The sequence below is a fragment of the Cyrtonyx montezumae genome, unplaced genomic scaffold, assembly GCF_038088225.1.
Source record: "Cyrtonyx montezumae isolate F1298 unplaced genomic scaffold, pur_monq_1.0 scaffold_6, whole genome shotgun sequence".
NCBI lineage: Eukaryota > Metazoa > Chordata > Aves > Galliformes > Odontophoridae > Cyrtonyx > Cyrtonyx montezumae.
Genome location: NW_027072067.1, coordinates 6540937 through 6557747, shown reverse-complemented (window position 1 = coordinate 6557747; position 16811 = coordinate 6540937). Strand labels below are relative to the sequence as shown.

The window sequence follows — 16811 nt, the reverse complement described above, 5'->3', positions numbered from 1 at the left end:
CTTTATGTTTTGTTGTAGCACATCTCTGTTCACACGTGCCCTACTCTGGTCGCATAAAGGTGCAATTGTTCTCAATAATACTTCCCCAATTTCAGGAAAGCAAGCAAGAGTTGGTAACTCTGAAGAAAGTTTTAGAGCTATGTTCTTCAGCCACTACTTCTGGTTTCTCCTTCTGCTTTTCAGAAGGAAACACGTGGCTCTTCCTAAGGGCACAATAAATAATTAGCATGCTACTTACCCCATCTATTCTTCAGGTATTATTATTCCTCTGTGCATTCATTGCCACACTGCTCTTCTCTTTATTCTCTAATGTAACATCAGATATGCCTTTACAGGACCAATGTCTTAAGCACAATTAATTCAGAAACAAATAACCATCTAAACACAGTATCAAGAGAAGCAGAAAGGCTTATTTTGTGTAGAGTGACATACTAGGGCAGATTAGGTTTATTTTTTAAGAGTGCAAGTAAGAATTCTGTGCCTATCCATGCAAGAGTTTATTTCACATTCATAGCTGTAAGTTGAAAAGGAATGTTCTGTTCGCTGAATTAGAAATGAAAATGTTTCAGGCACACAAAGATCTCAAAGACAAAGAGGCCAAGAAAGGGAGTAATAGGTATTCTAGCCGTCTCCAAAGATATTATTCCTCAGATGTAACTTTCCTGTTATTATGGCTTTCTGCACTCTGGGAATTTCAGATCACTAGATCAGTAAGTCTAATGGGAAGCCATTACAATTGCACTCTGCTGCAACACAAGATCCCAAGGCAGAATCGAGGCTGTTTTTACAACTGGAAGAGTTAATCCAACACTGTACACTGGACTACACCCACGTGCACACAGACTCCAAATACTGGCCTGTTCTTGGCAGCTCTGGCTACCTTTTAGAAGTAAAAGTTAGTGTTAGAACCTTACTGAGCTAACACATAATGGAACAAAGCTCAGATCTGGACAAGCTCACATCTTGTGGAGGCTGTACCTCCTTGCACATCAGCGCCTGCTGAAGATGAAGGCCATACTCTTCATACAAAGCCTAATACTGTGCGCAGCAGCACAAAGCTAACACATGACTAACACAGCATGGTACTATGTAGCAAATAAAGAAGCCCAGGGCAGGAGAAATACTTCCATCAAATTCATCATTTTCTATGGAGATGACCCTGTCATAATGGGAGCAGGACAAGAAAATACACTCCTTGTGAAGTACACAGAGATACAGTGTCAACCTTCATACTATTTCAGGCCTACTGAGAGTAAACACAGGACAGGCCTGTTCTGACAGTAAGGGTTCACACAGCTCCCTGATGAAGACGAGGAACCCCAGACATCAGGGCTGATAACACTCTTTGAGGCTGGTTCTCAATTCCCAGAGCAAAAACCTTAAAGCCAAACAGAAGCCCCACAGGGGCTTTGCCAGCTCCAAAGGTCTCCCCCCCAGATGAGTCAAACTTCAAGACAAGTTCCCCAGCTGCAGTCCCACACATCAGGGGTATGAGAGGAATGAATGCCTTACTATGTTCACTGCAAAGGGTAACAATGGGAAGGTCAGAGGGAACACTGGACCAATTTTGATGTTAACAGGCTTTATGTCATGCTAAAGAGGTTCTTTTGCTTCAGTCCCAATAACTCATTTATACTTTAGGACAGTTGGCCACACAAGCTAGATTAGAACCAGCAGCCACAAACAACTGTAGTAGCAAATGTAAATCCAGACAGCTTTCATTCAAAGCAGATGCACCCACAGATATTAGCAGTTCTCTCCTATCATTACATATCTTACTGTACTCCTATCCTTTGGTTTGTATTTGTTTCCCAAGTCAAACAAGTAGGAATCTTTACAAAGAGACTTCTCTTCCTTACCTCCTTCCATAGAGACTATAACCAGCTTGATTTCTTAGGAAGTCCAGGAGTAGCAGTCTCAAACATGAAACTGGCTAGAAAACTATCATCAATTAACCTCAGCACGTATCCATGGATAGCACATAGAACACCTTAACAGCTAAGATTTCCTCTAAAAAGCACTGGCATGCTCTGATGCACATCTTACACGTCATCTCTCAGTGGCACTCTTACCTTGCTAAAAACTCAGAAAGGAAGAGTCAAAAGCCAAGGTTCATACTTCAAGTCTGATTCTAGTGGACACGGACAGTCCTGGGTACACATTTTCTCTCTAAGACACCACCCTGCTCTCCTTCACTGGGGGCCCAAGGACAAGAATGTATGATTGCATATGGTCAAATAATCCAGGAATACAACAGCAAAATACATTTTCTCCTACTCCACAGAAGTTACCAAACTCTCATTAAGGGTGGTGATAACTCATTCAAATCATCCAAGGACTTGATCAGCAGCATGCAAGGATTGAGGGTAAAACAATACAGAATATACAAGGATATGAACTTCAAAACTCCTGTAAATAAGAGTAATTAGTAGGATTACTGAAGAAAGGGGGGGAAAAAGTGTGGGAATAAACACACAAAGCCTGTTAAAGGCCAGACACTGACGGAAGAGGACCCATCTCTGCATTCCTTTCCTAAGAGGTAATGTTGCAAGTGTCACAGCAGCCAGCATTCCTTCAGTCCTCTCAAAACCCAGTCGAACAACTAACATAGCTCACACTCTCCATTTGTTCAGCTACTTAATACTTCAGCACTCCCTAAAAATAAAAAGGAGGAGGAGAATCATAAAGATGAATTCAGTTTTCAGATCCGCAACGCAAACTATGGGACATAGTAAGTACAACATGTAAAACAATCAAAAAAGAAGTAGTAAAAGAAGCAGAATAACAGAATCGCAGAATAGTTGAGATTGAAAGGGAAGTCTGGAGATCATCTATTCCAACCCCAGCTTACAGCATAGCCAACAACAGCGGGTTGCTTAGGACACTGGCCAGTTCAGCTTTAAATGCTCCAAAGATGGAGACTCCATCACCACCTCTAAGAAAAGAGAAGAAAATTTGAAAATAAGCATGGCACGTTGGGCTCGTGGTTAAATATGTATGTGCTATGCTTCAGTCTTCATTTTTAGACTGTTCTGTAGCAATACAAACACACTAGAGGCTGGAGCTAAACAACTCCATAGCTGGAATTGTTCCAAGTGACTCAAATGTGCTCTTAAAATATTTCTGTGATTACTGAAGGATCATAGAACAAGACTCCATTGTAACCAGGCTGGGGGAGAGGGGGGAAAATTCAGAACACCTCCACTCCCCAAACAGCATTCTAATTTAGCCAGTTAAGTGCAACCCATCTCATTTCCCAGGGATTAGTTTGGATATTTTGGCTTCAGCCCACCTTTAAATAACTTCCTGAAGTGGACTCACAATAAAGAACATTGGCTGCACTCGTTCAAAGAAGGTACTAATTGCCTTTAAAAATAAAAAAAAGAAATGACAAAAATAGCTGCCTTATATTTTGCCTGTTGTGTCTGAGCCCAACATAGCTGAAACGAAGCCACTCACAAAGCTATAGGAGGGAGCTAGCAGAGGCCATGCTCAATACCCTCAAATCACAAGAGCTAAGAAGAGCTGCACACACGTGCATGCACCTACCAAAGATTATTTGTAGGCTGCACATCCTGAGGCTTTCTCATCCATCACTGCTTAACACCACTGTGATGTAAATCTTGAATATTCCCTCACACTGGAGGCACTGCTTGCTTATTGCAGCTTTGGCCAGCCACACGCTGCTGTATGGCAGCTACCCAGAGGAATATCCCCACAGCACTGCTGTCACGTGCCACGTGGCACCCAGCACATCACAGCACCCAGCATGAGCACCCCATGAGTCACCCCAGCACCTGATCAAGAAAAGCATGCACAAACATCGAGTGGCTAACCTACTGCAAGGTCACTGTCATCTCTTCTACCACTGACAAACTGAGGCTGTCTTGTACAGACAAACTTCCACATGAAGATGGCTAGCAGGGAGAGCTGCAGGACAGTGAAACCACAGAAAGCCCTGAGGAGGAAGGGAAACATAAGGACCACCGAGTCCAACTCCTGGCTCCACAAAGGAGAAATGGAATAGCTCCATAGCCTGGATACGACTTACCCCTGGGCAGAACACCTCCCTGCTAGCACTGTGCCTCAGAGCAGACTGGGACACAGCTCAGCATTTCCTTTCTAAGCTAATGGTGTATATGCTTCTACATGTGGCATCGCTGCAGTGTTGGTGCAGTAAACACAGACACTACAAATATATGTATAAACAATTACTAGGTGGGATCTCCTATTCCATAGAGAAGGAAGAATATACACATGCACACACACAAAAAAATGGTCCACACACACAGATGAAAGCAACAGTTGCACTCAACAACTCCTAAACTTTTGGGAAAGATAAGACAGGCTTGTACCAGAGTAGTAACATTACATTTCAAATAAACCTCCCAGTATTTCATACACTTTATTGTAAGCTTTCACTTCTGAAGATCTTTCTGTACAAATCCTTGATGAAAAGAGCACGGAGAAACTTTATAAAGGTTATATAAAGTACTCTGCTCTCCAAATTCAGTGATTTCACAATCAACAATAATAAAAAACAAATCCAAACTCCCAAGGGCTTAGAAAGGAACATATGACCTAAGATGAAGGCGGCTGGAGCTGGCTGAAGCCTTAAATCAAGCAACTGCAGCTTCTCCTTGTTACGGGTTGGGGTGAGGAGCAGGGACAGAGTGGCCTGCCACCCACACAGCACCCAGCTCAGATAACCCCTTTTCCATTCCAAGCTGAGTGAGAGCATGATTCGTTCATACGCAATATGTGCGGTGAAAGGCTGGAGGGGGAAAGGCAAAGCATTTGTTGAGGAAAAGTGCAAAAAATACTGCTGTGTGTATGTAACTTCATTCTAACTTCTGAACACAAAAGAATTTTAAAACTGAATTACCAAAAGGATGGATATTAAATTAAGATATTGACTTTGTCAGAGTGGATCTGAATGAAAGGGACAAACCTACATGAAATGGCAAGTGTGCAATGACAGTAAGGCAAGGAGAGAGGCAGCTCCAGATCCACCTGGCTCACTCAGGGAAAGATGCCTTTAAAAAAAAGATGCAATGGAGGTCTCTCAGGAAAGATTATTCAGAAAGCAGGAACAAAATCTGCATAAACATCCTCTTCAACAAATTCAAAGAGGAAAAAGAGAAAGCAAAAGTTACAAGAGAAGGGAGAAACATCCTCCTCCTCCATTGTGGCTCCAGGAAGGAAGCTGCTGCCAAACACTGTGATCACTGTGCTCACTGCCAGCAGTCACTTACAGGTAAGAGCCCAGTCCATAGCTCATCTCTTAATTTCCCCTTCTTACCCTTTTCCTCTCACTCAACCAGCAGCAGTCAAGATCTGAGTAGAAGTCTGATCCACACATCCTTTCATTGTACATAAAGAAGTCAACAATCACAACATCCCTTAAAACACATTTTCATAATTAAAAAAAGCATCATATTGAAGGCCTTATCTTCTTGTATTTAGCTACTGCACACACAAAAAAAAAGAAAGACCACTTCATTTAGAATTCTCACAGTGCTAGAATTCACCAGATTTCACTGGACGTGTGCATATGTACACACAGAAGTGAGTAACAAAAATAGAAGTGCCTGCCTCCCAACACAAGGTACTCGAGGTATATCTATTCTTTATGAACTTCTCACATAAAACAAAACTCTGTGTCATGCTAGTTGTGTGCCATGAGGAAATATGCATTCACAATGATTAGATCTGATGTGTTCAAAGAGAACGTCTGAATGCAGTTCAACAACATCGTGTTATATTAGCCAGGTCTATCAGCTCAGTGTTTAATGGCCTGCACTGCCATTAATAGGAGAGAAGGTGCTCATCTCGTGGACTGTATTTAAGGTCATTTTATTGGGAATTGAATAAGCTAAGTTTTGCTCAGAAATAGATCTTTGGAATTTCAGGGTGCATTTCCTTTCTCACGAGGGTGAAAAGAATTAGGAATTCAATCTCTAAACAGAATTAAAGAAGGAATGAATTTTAATCCAAGATTAAACTCCAGCAGTAAAGCATAAAATCTAAAATCCCTTCCCTTTGGCTTACTTTCTTGCAAACTTAATGAGGAAAACATTTTTAACAGGCTCATCGACACAGTAAGGAAACTTGTGATGCTGTGTACTGATGCAAGAGGATGGTTTGAAAATGAAGTTTGCTGTTTCAAAAAGCAAATAAGCTACTCCTGTGCCAGCAGGCTTTTGGCTGCTTCCAAAAGGAGAGAGTTCAACACTCTTCCACTGGTTTAAATTTATTTAAAACAGCTGTGTTCTCAGAACAGCCATTCCCACTTCCTGTCCATTAAAACATTCCCAACCCATTTAAATTAAAGGAGGGAGAAAAACAAGACAAAAATCTGACGCTGCAACGGCAGAACAGAATCCAATTGTTCTGAGGGTGTCTCACTGAGCTTCCACGCTGCAGCACGGCTCTCCCACCAAACACCAAGGCACAACTCCAAGGAAACACTCGCACATCCAGGGTAGAAAGGTCACTGCTATCCTGGTCATTAGATTGCAGTGCCCATCTGCATTCCCTTCAAATCTCCCACATTTTAAATATTTAGACCACAACACAGCCTATACATTTTTGCTGTTTTCAGAAGCGTTGCAACATGGGCTCTTTGAAAGCACAAGCTTTCACTCACCTTAAACTCAAAGCAGCTACAGAGTTGAGGGCACAATGTTGCATACATATTTGTTTATGTTAGGGGTTTAAGATTAGAAACATCTGTACAAGGTTAGATGCTCAGTTAACACTTCATACATGCAAACACAGAACTATATTAGGAGTATCAGAGATCTTAACTATCTGGCATTTACAACCCAACTACTGCAGTCATGGAATTTTTCCTATTCCAGATAAAAGAAGAAAATGCTGGGGCAGCTCAGGGACTTTCTAGTCTTTGTAGCTGCACAGAGAAACAAACCAAGCGAATTCCTGATTTCTCCTGCCTCTACCCTGAGCTCCAAAAAGACTATAAGCACACTATAGGCATTTTTTTTAATAGGCACAATTCCTGATATTTTGGCATTTAACTCTGGCAGTATTGCCAATACACATTCAGCACCCAAGGACAAGAATTCACTAGCTTGGAAAACTGTTTCCAGACTACACCAGGGGTTGTTTCTCTGTCCTGAGCAGGTTTCCTACACAAGTAAGGGCACAGACCTGCTCTGCACATCCAGAACAAGCCGAGCACATGGCAGAAAAGAGGTCTGTGGTGCATTAACTCCCTCTTGCTTCCATCAGCTTTTCTGGCAATGCTCTCTTAACTCACCTGTGAGTCAGTCCTACTGGAATGCTCTCTAATATCACTGAAGTCCCAGAGAATCTTGTCACAGCTGAGTAATCAGATGTTGGAGAGATCTGACTAATAATTAGGAAAAATGAATTATAATTCTGCTCTCATTAGCTCAACATGACCTTGAGTTGACATGAGTGGAGAGATGAGTGCCCTTGTACCCACCTGAAAAAGCTTTGGTCACAAAAACGCCAGGAGGGAAACAGCTGTTATATCCTAGCACAAGCAGACCAGAAAAAAAAAACACCAATGTTTGCCAAAAGTGATTATGGATTGAATTAATGGCACAAAAATCCAAAAAGTTTGGACTCATAATAGAATTCTTACTCAAAATATGGATGGAAATAAAACGTGACACAAAACTAAAAATAAATGCAGCGTAATACTCCCAGCCACACTCCCCTTTATCTTATCTTTTTTCCCCATCAGAAAAAAAAAGCTCCACACAAGCACTCAAACAACGCTAAACAAACCTGGCTTGGCAAGGGGATATTCCAATTTAACAAAACATTCTGCTTCTCAAACAGTTGAAGTTAATTCATTCACACTATTGAGATGTCGATTTGATGTAGCTATACAGTATGCAAAAGATCCCACTTTGGCACCACGCTCACTTGTTATGTACACAGGAGACAGGTTTTAACATGACAGGACCTCGTTCATCTTGGAAGCCAACCAGCCATCCAGATTTTAAAACAACCATCCATATCGTTGGGAAGGAGCAGAAAGCTGCCTGACAAAGGCTTGAGCACTCAGATTTATTTAAGATTACAAAGCTTATCACACCATTGTCATTGGGAGAAAAGAAAACCAGGGTATTTTTCTGGAGGACGAGGCCAGGTCAGAGCCTTCTTAACGCACTGACGCTTCAGAGGGTGGACAAAGGTTTCCATTTTCTTACACATTTCGTCACACTAAAAACGTTGCTGTATTCAAAATGCAAATTGTGTTCTTAAAGCTCTGTGCTCCCAGCGCAGCTGTAAGATGAGGGAGAATATCCTTGTCGTACTGCTGAGTGGCAGAATGAAAATGTGCAAAATGGACTTCTGCAATGAGAAATGTTGAAGGTTGAGCCACAGATGTTGGAAGAGAAAAGTTAATCACATGGAAAAAAATAGTATTTGAGGAGGGAAAATATTCCACGTCTCATTGTATCGCTGTTAATGACACAAGATGCTATGTCATACACAAGGCTACAAATCTGAGGGAGATAAAATCTGAGCTGGAAGTGAAGAAATCAATCACCATTCCTCAATTCAGGAGAGGTGATTTAGGTTAAAAATGACGGCCAGATTTTTAAACAATGGCTGTTTGGTTTTAACCCTTTCTTGGTTACAAACAAATACTTCACAACAGTCTCGCCAAAGTGAGCGGAGTGGGAATGCTGACAGGAAAATTGCCCTGGGATGAAGCTGTGCAGTCTACCTCCTCCGTGCAACAGGACACACTCCAAACACATATCGTTCACTGATCTCAGAAAGGGACCAAAAAATCAATGCAACAAAATCTGTGTGTAGGAAGTGATAAAACCTAGCTGGTGTGGGCAGGTGAGAGGGCAGTTTAAATGTCTGTTAAGTTTGTGTCTGTACTGGAGAATTAAGCTTATCCATCCATCAAGTCAATATACTTTCTTGCCTAGAAACCAGAGCTAACCTACACGGTTAGCTGTGCTCAGCACTGCACGGCAGGGCACGCAGACACACTGAGCAAATTCCCTGCAACACTTCACTGCCCACAGGGCAGTGCTGCGCCGTTTGCTTCACAAGCACGCTACGACACAGGCTGTGTGCTGGCAGCAATTAAAGGGTAAAAACAAAGATTACAGAGACAAAGGACTGCAGCACTCCACAGGGCCGCGCAGTGCACCACAAGACACGCTGCTCGTTTCTGCACAAGCTGGGTAGGCCCTAATATGGCACGGCTGCTCCCCGGCCCAAGTGCCAAATACGGCACGGGCTGAGGAGACGCCGGATCCAGCCCAGCACCCGGCTCCAGCTGGGATAGGGTCAAAATTCCCAGTTCAGCTCGTAGGCATGCACGCAGTGCCCTGAGCCGAGCAGTTTTCTCCGTAAATGACCAGGGCTCCAGTTCCCTGCTCCTCCTGAGCTCCAGTGATGAGTCTGCCTGCTTCAGGGCAGGGGACAGCTCTGGGTGCCAGCTGCACCTTGGGCTCATCCTGGAAAGGGTGTCCCAGCAGGCAGAGCAGGGAATGGGGGAGGACAAAGTGGAGGAAAAGCATGAGATTGAAAGGAGGAAGAAAAGGACTGGAATGCAAGGAAAACAGGAAAAAGTCACAGTTCTCAGCTATTACAGCTAAACTCAGCTACAATCCGAAATGGAGACTCCTGCTTTCATTTGAATGGCAACATTTATTTATGTCATTTCCCCCCTGCTAAGGTTTTGTGGATCATCTTTCAAACCCATGCTATATTCCACTGTTGCTCAGTTACAGATCTGAACAAACCATTCCCTGCAGTCTGCCAAACGCAGAGAAAGAGAGCAAATGAATGCCCGGAGGATGAATCACCCTCTGGAAGTCATCTTATGGCCCCACACTGCTACAGATTAGTCACAACCTCACATACAGTAGAGTGAAAGAGGAAATGGTGAATCCATTAACTCCAGGACAGAACACAGTGCTGTAACTGCTGTTCCCACCCCTCGCCCCCTTCCTAGGGAAAACAGGCAATTTTCCAAACCCTTAGAATTTTCTTTCAGATTAGAAGAAATATGTTCTTCGACTCAAAGGGATAAATTAGGTATTAACACCCCTGAAACGAGTGAGCTCGTTCCAGCAGGGTTTGAAACGGCAAGCAGGAGCTGTGGTTTGAAACGAGCCAACTGCGGGGATCGCCGCAGTGGTTTCCAGAAAACCGTTCTGAAGCAAAACGCTGGGAGTGGGTTGGAGGCTTCCAGCTGCAGGCAGCAGGTCTGCCACAGCGAGGAGGGACAAGCTTCCACTGGAACAAAGGGGACAGCGGCACACACAGCCCTGCTCAGGCAGCGGTGCCCACCAGAACCCCTTTGGGCTCATCCAAGCCCTTAGCAAAACTACTTGGCAGCCCCGACCTCAGTGCACGGCCCCAAATCTGCCGAGCCTCAGCCCTGATGTGCCTCAGTCCCTGAGTGCAGTTCCCCACGTGCCCTCCACCAGCACAGTTAATGCCAAGTGTTGCTGCGCTTCCAGGGAAAAAACAGCAGATGGGACTGCTGCTGCCAAGCTTTTGTCTCATGAAACCTTGAATTTCATCGATTGCACAGAATTCAAAACAAACCAATGTTTGCTGGACGGTCAGGGACACCAATCGTTCTCTGCCAAGGTGCAGACAAGCATCACAAACAAAAATAAAACATCACAGCTTCACAGTTCATCGAGGCCCAGCTCTCAGCTGAGCCTACAGGGACTTCAGGAAAGCCACTGCTTAGGTAATAAGCTTTTTTTTTTTTAACTCCATTTTATCCAAAGTCCTTAACTATTCACCCAAACATTTGCTGATGTTCTATTTAAAGTAGCATGCTTTGTACTTCACAGCAGAAAGCACAAGAAGGAGGTTGGGCGTTCTCATGAGGAAATCACATCAAGAACAGTATTTCCAGCTTTCAACAAGAGCAAAAAAAGCAGCACTGGCAAAGAAAAAGAAGCTGAAAACAAGAAGCCTTACAGGTTTCTCATTCCTAGGAAAGCAAGAAAAACTGGAATGCTTGACTTCTCAGGCTTTGCTTTCTCAAAAACGCAGATTTGTAAGAAAGGTACCTTTTCCAAAACACAGCAGCACGGACCCACACCACTCCAGACAGCGGACTGAAATTTCACATGGCTGTATTCTTAACATAAACCAATTGTTATCCATCAAAATATAAGGAGTTTGTTTTCTGAGGGAGTGCCCTGCATACCCCAACCACAGGTTTGTCCAGTTTCACACCAGAGAGCGACTCCGGCCTCTCCTTCCATTTCAAGTGTGGCAGCTGTTAGAGTGTGTCTGAGTAATAATCGCCACGAAAGCCACAAGTTCACCACCGTATCTTCCATCAGAATGTTTGAGACTGGTAATGAGCTCCCCAGCAATCTGAAGCTGTGCTTTATTGTACATGTATGTGCAGACATACACCCCCCCCCCCCCAACAGGGTTGATTTGGGAAAATAAAACAAAAGGAAATCTCACGTACATTTTACGCACCAAGTCCTTCTGTTTCAACAGTTGGCTGGCTGCAACGTTACATCTCACTAGGGTCCTTCCCTTTCAACACAGATCAATATAACCACTGAATATTTGTCAGGAGGAGGCTGCAGAGGTGTGCCCAGGGCCATAGAAGTATTGCTGCTGACCATCATCATCTACCACATGAAGTCCTGAACAAGGAGGCGTTGCACCATGGGCACAGCAGACTGAGCCCCAGCCTACCATTGGCTTATTACCACTTTAACCCTTGTTCCTATGCAGTAAGTGAGCATAGCAATACAGCAGCGTGATAGGTAAAATGAAGTCAATAAACCTGATAACTATCTTATATGTAAGGTATACTGCATTTTTTCCAATGCAAAAAGGAACAATTTCTCCTTCGCTTTCGAACATACATAGTTAAAATGTTAAACCAGTATGGATCGAGTATCAACGCATCCCATTTACTGTTACATATGTAAGTGAATTAACCAAAGCAGAAGCACCCTGGGTGATTACAGACCTTGCACACTCCACTCGAGCAATACATTCAAACAAGCAGTACAAATATTACAGCCTGGGAACATATCACCTCCACTGCAGAATATGCCCCACTTCACCTTAATGAGCAATGAGGCAGCTCAAGATTTCATTTGCATGTTTCTTTCGGAGACAGCTTCTAAGCCTATCCAGGAGCCCTCTACAGAGAGATTGTGTCATGGAACAAAGTCAATACACGATCCTTAAAGGCAAAAAACAGTAACAAGAGCTACTGCTACCCTACAGAGGAATGAGCAGTCGTGTACCGCTCACTGCTTTCTCTCCAGGCATTCCTTTGTCATCCCCAAAGATAATTTATGTTAACCAAAGATTTGTTTAACATGTTCCCTTTATCTTTCCCTCCCTATAAAAACAAACCCAAACACTATTTGCAGTACTGTTCTGAGGCACTCAATGCCTACAGTACCTTTGCATTGGCTTGCTCATCACAGTACGCTTGGACATTCTGACAGCTACATAACACTCCTACTATCCATCTGCTTTTATTACAAGGTACATTTGATGCTTTCTGAAGAGCACAACTTCAAGTCATCATATACAACAGAAAAAAGGTGTTAGGAAACCAAAGAAAGGCAGGCCACATTTTGAAGAAGCTGAAGTAGTGTAAGAGAATAAACTAGGACACCAGTGGCATCGGTGCTCTTAACTGTCATTGTAAGCTTTCCACCCACCCCCTCTCCCTTAAAACATATACGACAAAGAAGGGGTAGGCATTAACTGTGACGTACTGACACATGCTTTTACAATTTCAAGACAGCCAGAGTCTACTTGCACTCTTTTACATTATTACAGAAATAAATAATTCATAACATAATCATGCTCCTGCTTTTCGAGGGATTTAAATGCAAGTCTACCATCACCAATACTGCATAACCATCTAATTTGAAAGTAGCTTTGGGCCGCAGCCAGTTTCATATCTAACCAAATAGTTAGCTATAAATCTAAGTCGCATCTCAAAAGCAACTCTAAAGTACTAAGCAAAGCAGATAAGCTTCTTTTTCAAGCTAACCCCTCAAGCCACATTGTCCTACAAATCATCAGGATGCCAGTAAGTGAACTCCCATCACTTCTGTGAGATTGAGCACACAAAAAGCTGATCCTATGTACCTTCCCAGTGAGTACAGCAACCTTGGCTCAGGCAGGTAGGCAGCCCTATAATTTCCAATTAGCATCCTTGCAGACAAAGGCTCACAGGATGGTTTCTCAGCTGAAGGCAGCCTACAGAAACAACTCTTTATTGCTTTATTGCTTCTCCTAGAGGGGACGAATAACAATCAAAACCATAGACTCATAACATGATGTAGTATATCAGTGGGAGTCAGTATCTGATTTCTCTAAATTGGGAAAGAAACAATATGTATTTCTAAAACATAACGCTTAGTTTGGAACCAATTTCTTTTCACAAAAATAAGTGTGGGACTGAAATAACTAGTAAGTTTATCTGGGAAGACAGTTTCTACTTCAGCCTAGGTATCTCGCATGAAAACAACAGAAGTGTGGCACAATTACCCTGAGACGTACAAGATGCAAGGCAGCACGTGAACAGGTAAGGACAAATTTGGGGAAAAGTCCACAATTCTCCAAGGACTGTGACTGAAGTGAGTTTGGTGAGGACAGCCTCAGTGCAAGGACAGGCCAGCTCCCCACTGTCACCAGGATGATCTCAATGGCAAATGTATGCATGCAGGTAGCTTTGCAAAACAGGTCCAGCTCTAAGGATGACACATACACTCCCCAAAGGGATAAAACCATGGAGGTTACAGCTAGGAAACTGCTGCAATTGAACACAGAAGGGCACGAGGGAGAAGCTGGCCAGAAAGTTGTGCAAGATCTGACAGCTGCAGCAGAAAAGCCTGTACTTTCAGCAACCTCTATTAGAAAGTTCCCACGCTCAGAGCCCATTTACCTACAGTATGAACAGGGCCACAATGTGAGATGCTTCATAACATTAAACAAATTAAAGTATACCCAAATCTACAACACCAAGTAGGACAGGAAATTTTGCTGTGTCTACACATAACACGGTTTTATGCTATTGATGTCTCTAGACATAGCGGAGAGGAACAGAACAAGACTTAAGGAGACTGCAGTGACTGTATTTCAAAAGGCTGCATGAAGTCCCAGTTAAAAAGAACGAGACTGAAAGCACCTCTCTTCAGATAGCATCCCTGGAGCAACCTCACACAACCTAAGGTGCAATCCTTTCAAACTGCATCTTGCTACATGGCAAGTCCTGCATGGAAGGTGCTTCTCAACGTGCCTGGGAAAGGCAAGAAGTTATACAAACAACAAAGATAAACTTCTCCTTTGACAACACGCCTCGTGCATCTGCTGAAGGTTTACAAGTTGTAATGAAGAGCAGATTCCTCCCAGGCATCACAAGAAAGCAAGAGAAGCAATGTTTCGTCCTGTGTAGCATGACTAGTAGAGTCCTCAGATTGTTCCCAGAATTGTTCGCCTCCCAGGTTTTGACTTAATTACAACAGGACATGCACACACAAAGTAAATTCGCCAGAATATTAAAAGCAAGAAGAATGAATCATTGCTCATCCTGTCATTCTTTTTTTTTTTTTTTTTTGTTCTTCCCAAATCTCTTCAAGCTTCTGAAATGTTGTAGCTCTAAAAGAACAAGCAGCAACTGCCTTCCAGCTGTTTCCCACCTGAAGGACTAAACTCATGAGGCCCACAGCCAGGCCAGGGTGTGAGGCATCACCTGTGACTGAGCCACTGTAGCATCACCCCACATTCAGGCTCCAGCTCAGCAAGGTCATACCAGTCATTAATCCCTCCCATCATTCTCCCATCCCACCTACCATGGGGCTTACTGATTTTCCTCTCCCTTTAGGTCCAACTCTATCATTCCTCCTTTTCAAAGCTGCTTCTCACCCCCTTGTCTTTCATGTAGCACCTCCACTTCCAAGGGCTGATGATGCCAACACATTCGTTCCCCCCAGTATTCATACTGCTGGAACCAAGTCAGCTCCAATTGGCCTTGGTCAGAGAATCTTAGGATCATTTGAGTTGGAGGGGATCTCTAAGGGACATCTAATGCAACTCCCCTGTGATGAATAGGGAGGTTCAGCCTGCATTTGGTTAGTAAGACTATAGAGATTAAATTCAAAATTAAAATTAACCTCCTCCACTTATGCTTGTTTTGCTGTTATTATGTTAACAGAAGTCCACCAGAGACACAGGATATGGGCAGTGAGGGTGTTCACAGGTTCATCTGAATTGGTACAAATCCATTTGTATTTACTTTCCCTTTGACATAGGGTAATTACTCCAAATCCACCTCCAACCGACGCCAGCTACACCAAAGACCAACAGCACCTTGGCCAAACGCAACCACATGCATTTTAAGCGGCATCAGACCTTCTGCAGACAAGGCAAGGCCTACATCAGCCCCAAAGCGGGGCACGGTGCGCCTGCACGGAAACGTCCACCAAAACAACCGGAGCGTGGGCAGAGCCGCGGGCTGCGCGGCACGGAGCGCCCAGCAGGCGTCCGCGGCTCCGGAGCAGCCAGCCCGGGCACGGGCTCTCCCTGAAGCGGAGGAGATCTGCTGTAAGAGAAACGCGTGCGTGCTGCGGACACTGCAGCATCTCCACCGCCCGCGAGACAAAAGCCCCGAGCCCACGGCCCGGCCCCGGGGAGCGGCGCCCACCGCATCCCACCCGCAGCCCCGGAAGAGGCGGGGAGCCGTCCTGCCCGGCCTCACCTCCTTCAGCTGCTCCATCTCGGCGCGGATGGTCTCGTACTCCAGCTCCAGCTCCTCGTACTGCTGCTTCAGCTGCTGCTTCTCCTCCAGCACGGCCAGCCCGTACTCCGCCGCCTGGATCTTCTCGCGGGTGGTCTCGCCCAGCTCCTGGAAGAGCCGCTTGATCTCGCTCCGCAGCCACTCGGGCTCCGACTCCATCACCAGCCGGGCGTACTCCTCCTCCTCCATGCCCAGCGACATGTCGGCAGCCGGCGGGCGGAAAGGCGAACGCGCAGCCCCGCTCCTAGCAGCGCCGCGCCCCGCGCCCGGCCACGGCTCCCCGTCCGCCGGCAGAGCCCGCTCGGGCGGCCATCCACGGGCGCGGCGCCGCGCTGCGGAGCGCCCCTACCCCGCGCCGCCGCCGCCGCGAAACTCGCCCCGAGCGCCGACCGCAGTGAAATCATTCAAAGGGAACGGCCGGCACGGCGCCGCGCGGCGCTCTGGGAAATGTAGTCCGCCCGCGACGCCGCCGCGCGGGGGGCGCCGCCCGCGGGACTGCGGCACCCACAGTGCACCGCGGCGGCGCTTGGACGGGGGGCGGGGCGGACCTCTGCCGGGCTCGGGGCGGCCGCGCCCCGCGGGGTGCGGGTGCGGAGCGAGGTGGAGTGCCCGGGAAGGCGGCCGGAGGTCGGGCACGGCCTCTCGCAGAGCGGAGCGCTCCGCGGGGCCGCTGCCGGAGGGAGAACCCCGCGCGGAGCCGCCCCGGGCAGCAGTGCCGGCCGCGGGAAGGCGGAGCCGGGCATGGCGCTTCGTGCGCGACGCTGTTTTGTCAGATCGGCCCTCTGCTGCCATCTGGCACGCGGCAGCGTGTCCTGGAATCCTGCGGGAACGCTCAACCTCTGCCGCCGTCCCAGGACGTCCGTCCATCTCTGTTACCCTGGGCCGGCGTCATGACACAGGAAGCATTACTTTCGGAGCAGCCCTCATAGTTCAGAGTTTTACAAAAAGTCGGCAGTTGACGGTTGCCTTGTAGTTGCAGCAATACCCGTGCTACAAAAAAAAAACCCTGAACGCAGCTATTAACAGC

The 16811-nt window shown here is 45.6% G+C and overlaps 1 protein-coding gene across 3 annotated transcripts in view; it reads right to left on the bottom strand.

The window, feature by feature from the left end:
• Positions 1-16193, bottom strand: part of BICD2 (BICD cargo adaptor 2) — a 78471-nt gene extending 62278 nt beyond the window's left edge. For all 3 annotated transcript variants that reach the window (XM_065749773.1, XM_065749774.1, XM_065749772.1), the window contains exon 1: positions 15746-16193. In XM_065749773.1, coding sequence (XP_065605845.1) covers positions 15746-15985 — 240 coding nt within the window. In that variant the 5' untranslated portion in view covers positions 15986-16193. The remainder of the gene's footprint in view (positions 1-15745) is intronic.
• Positions 16194-16811: the final 618 nt, after the last annotated feature.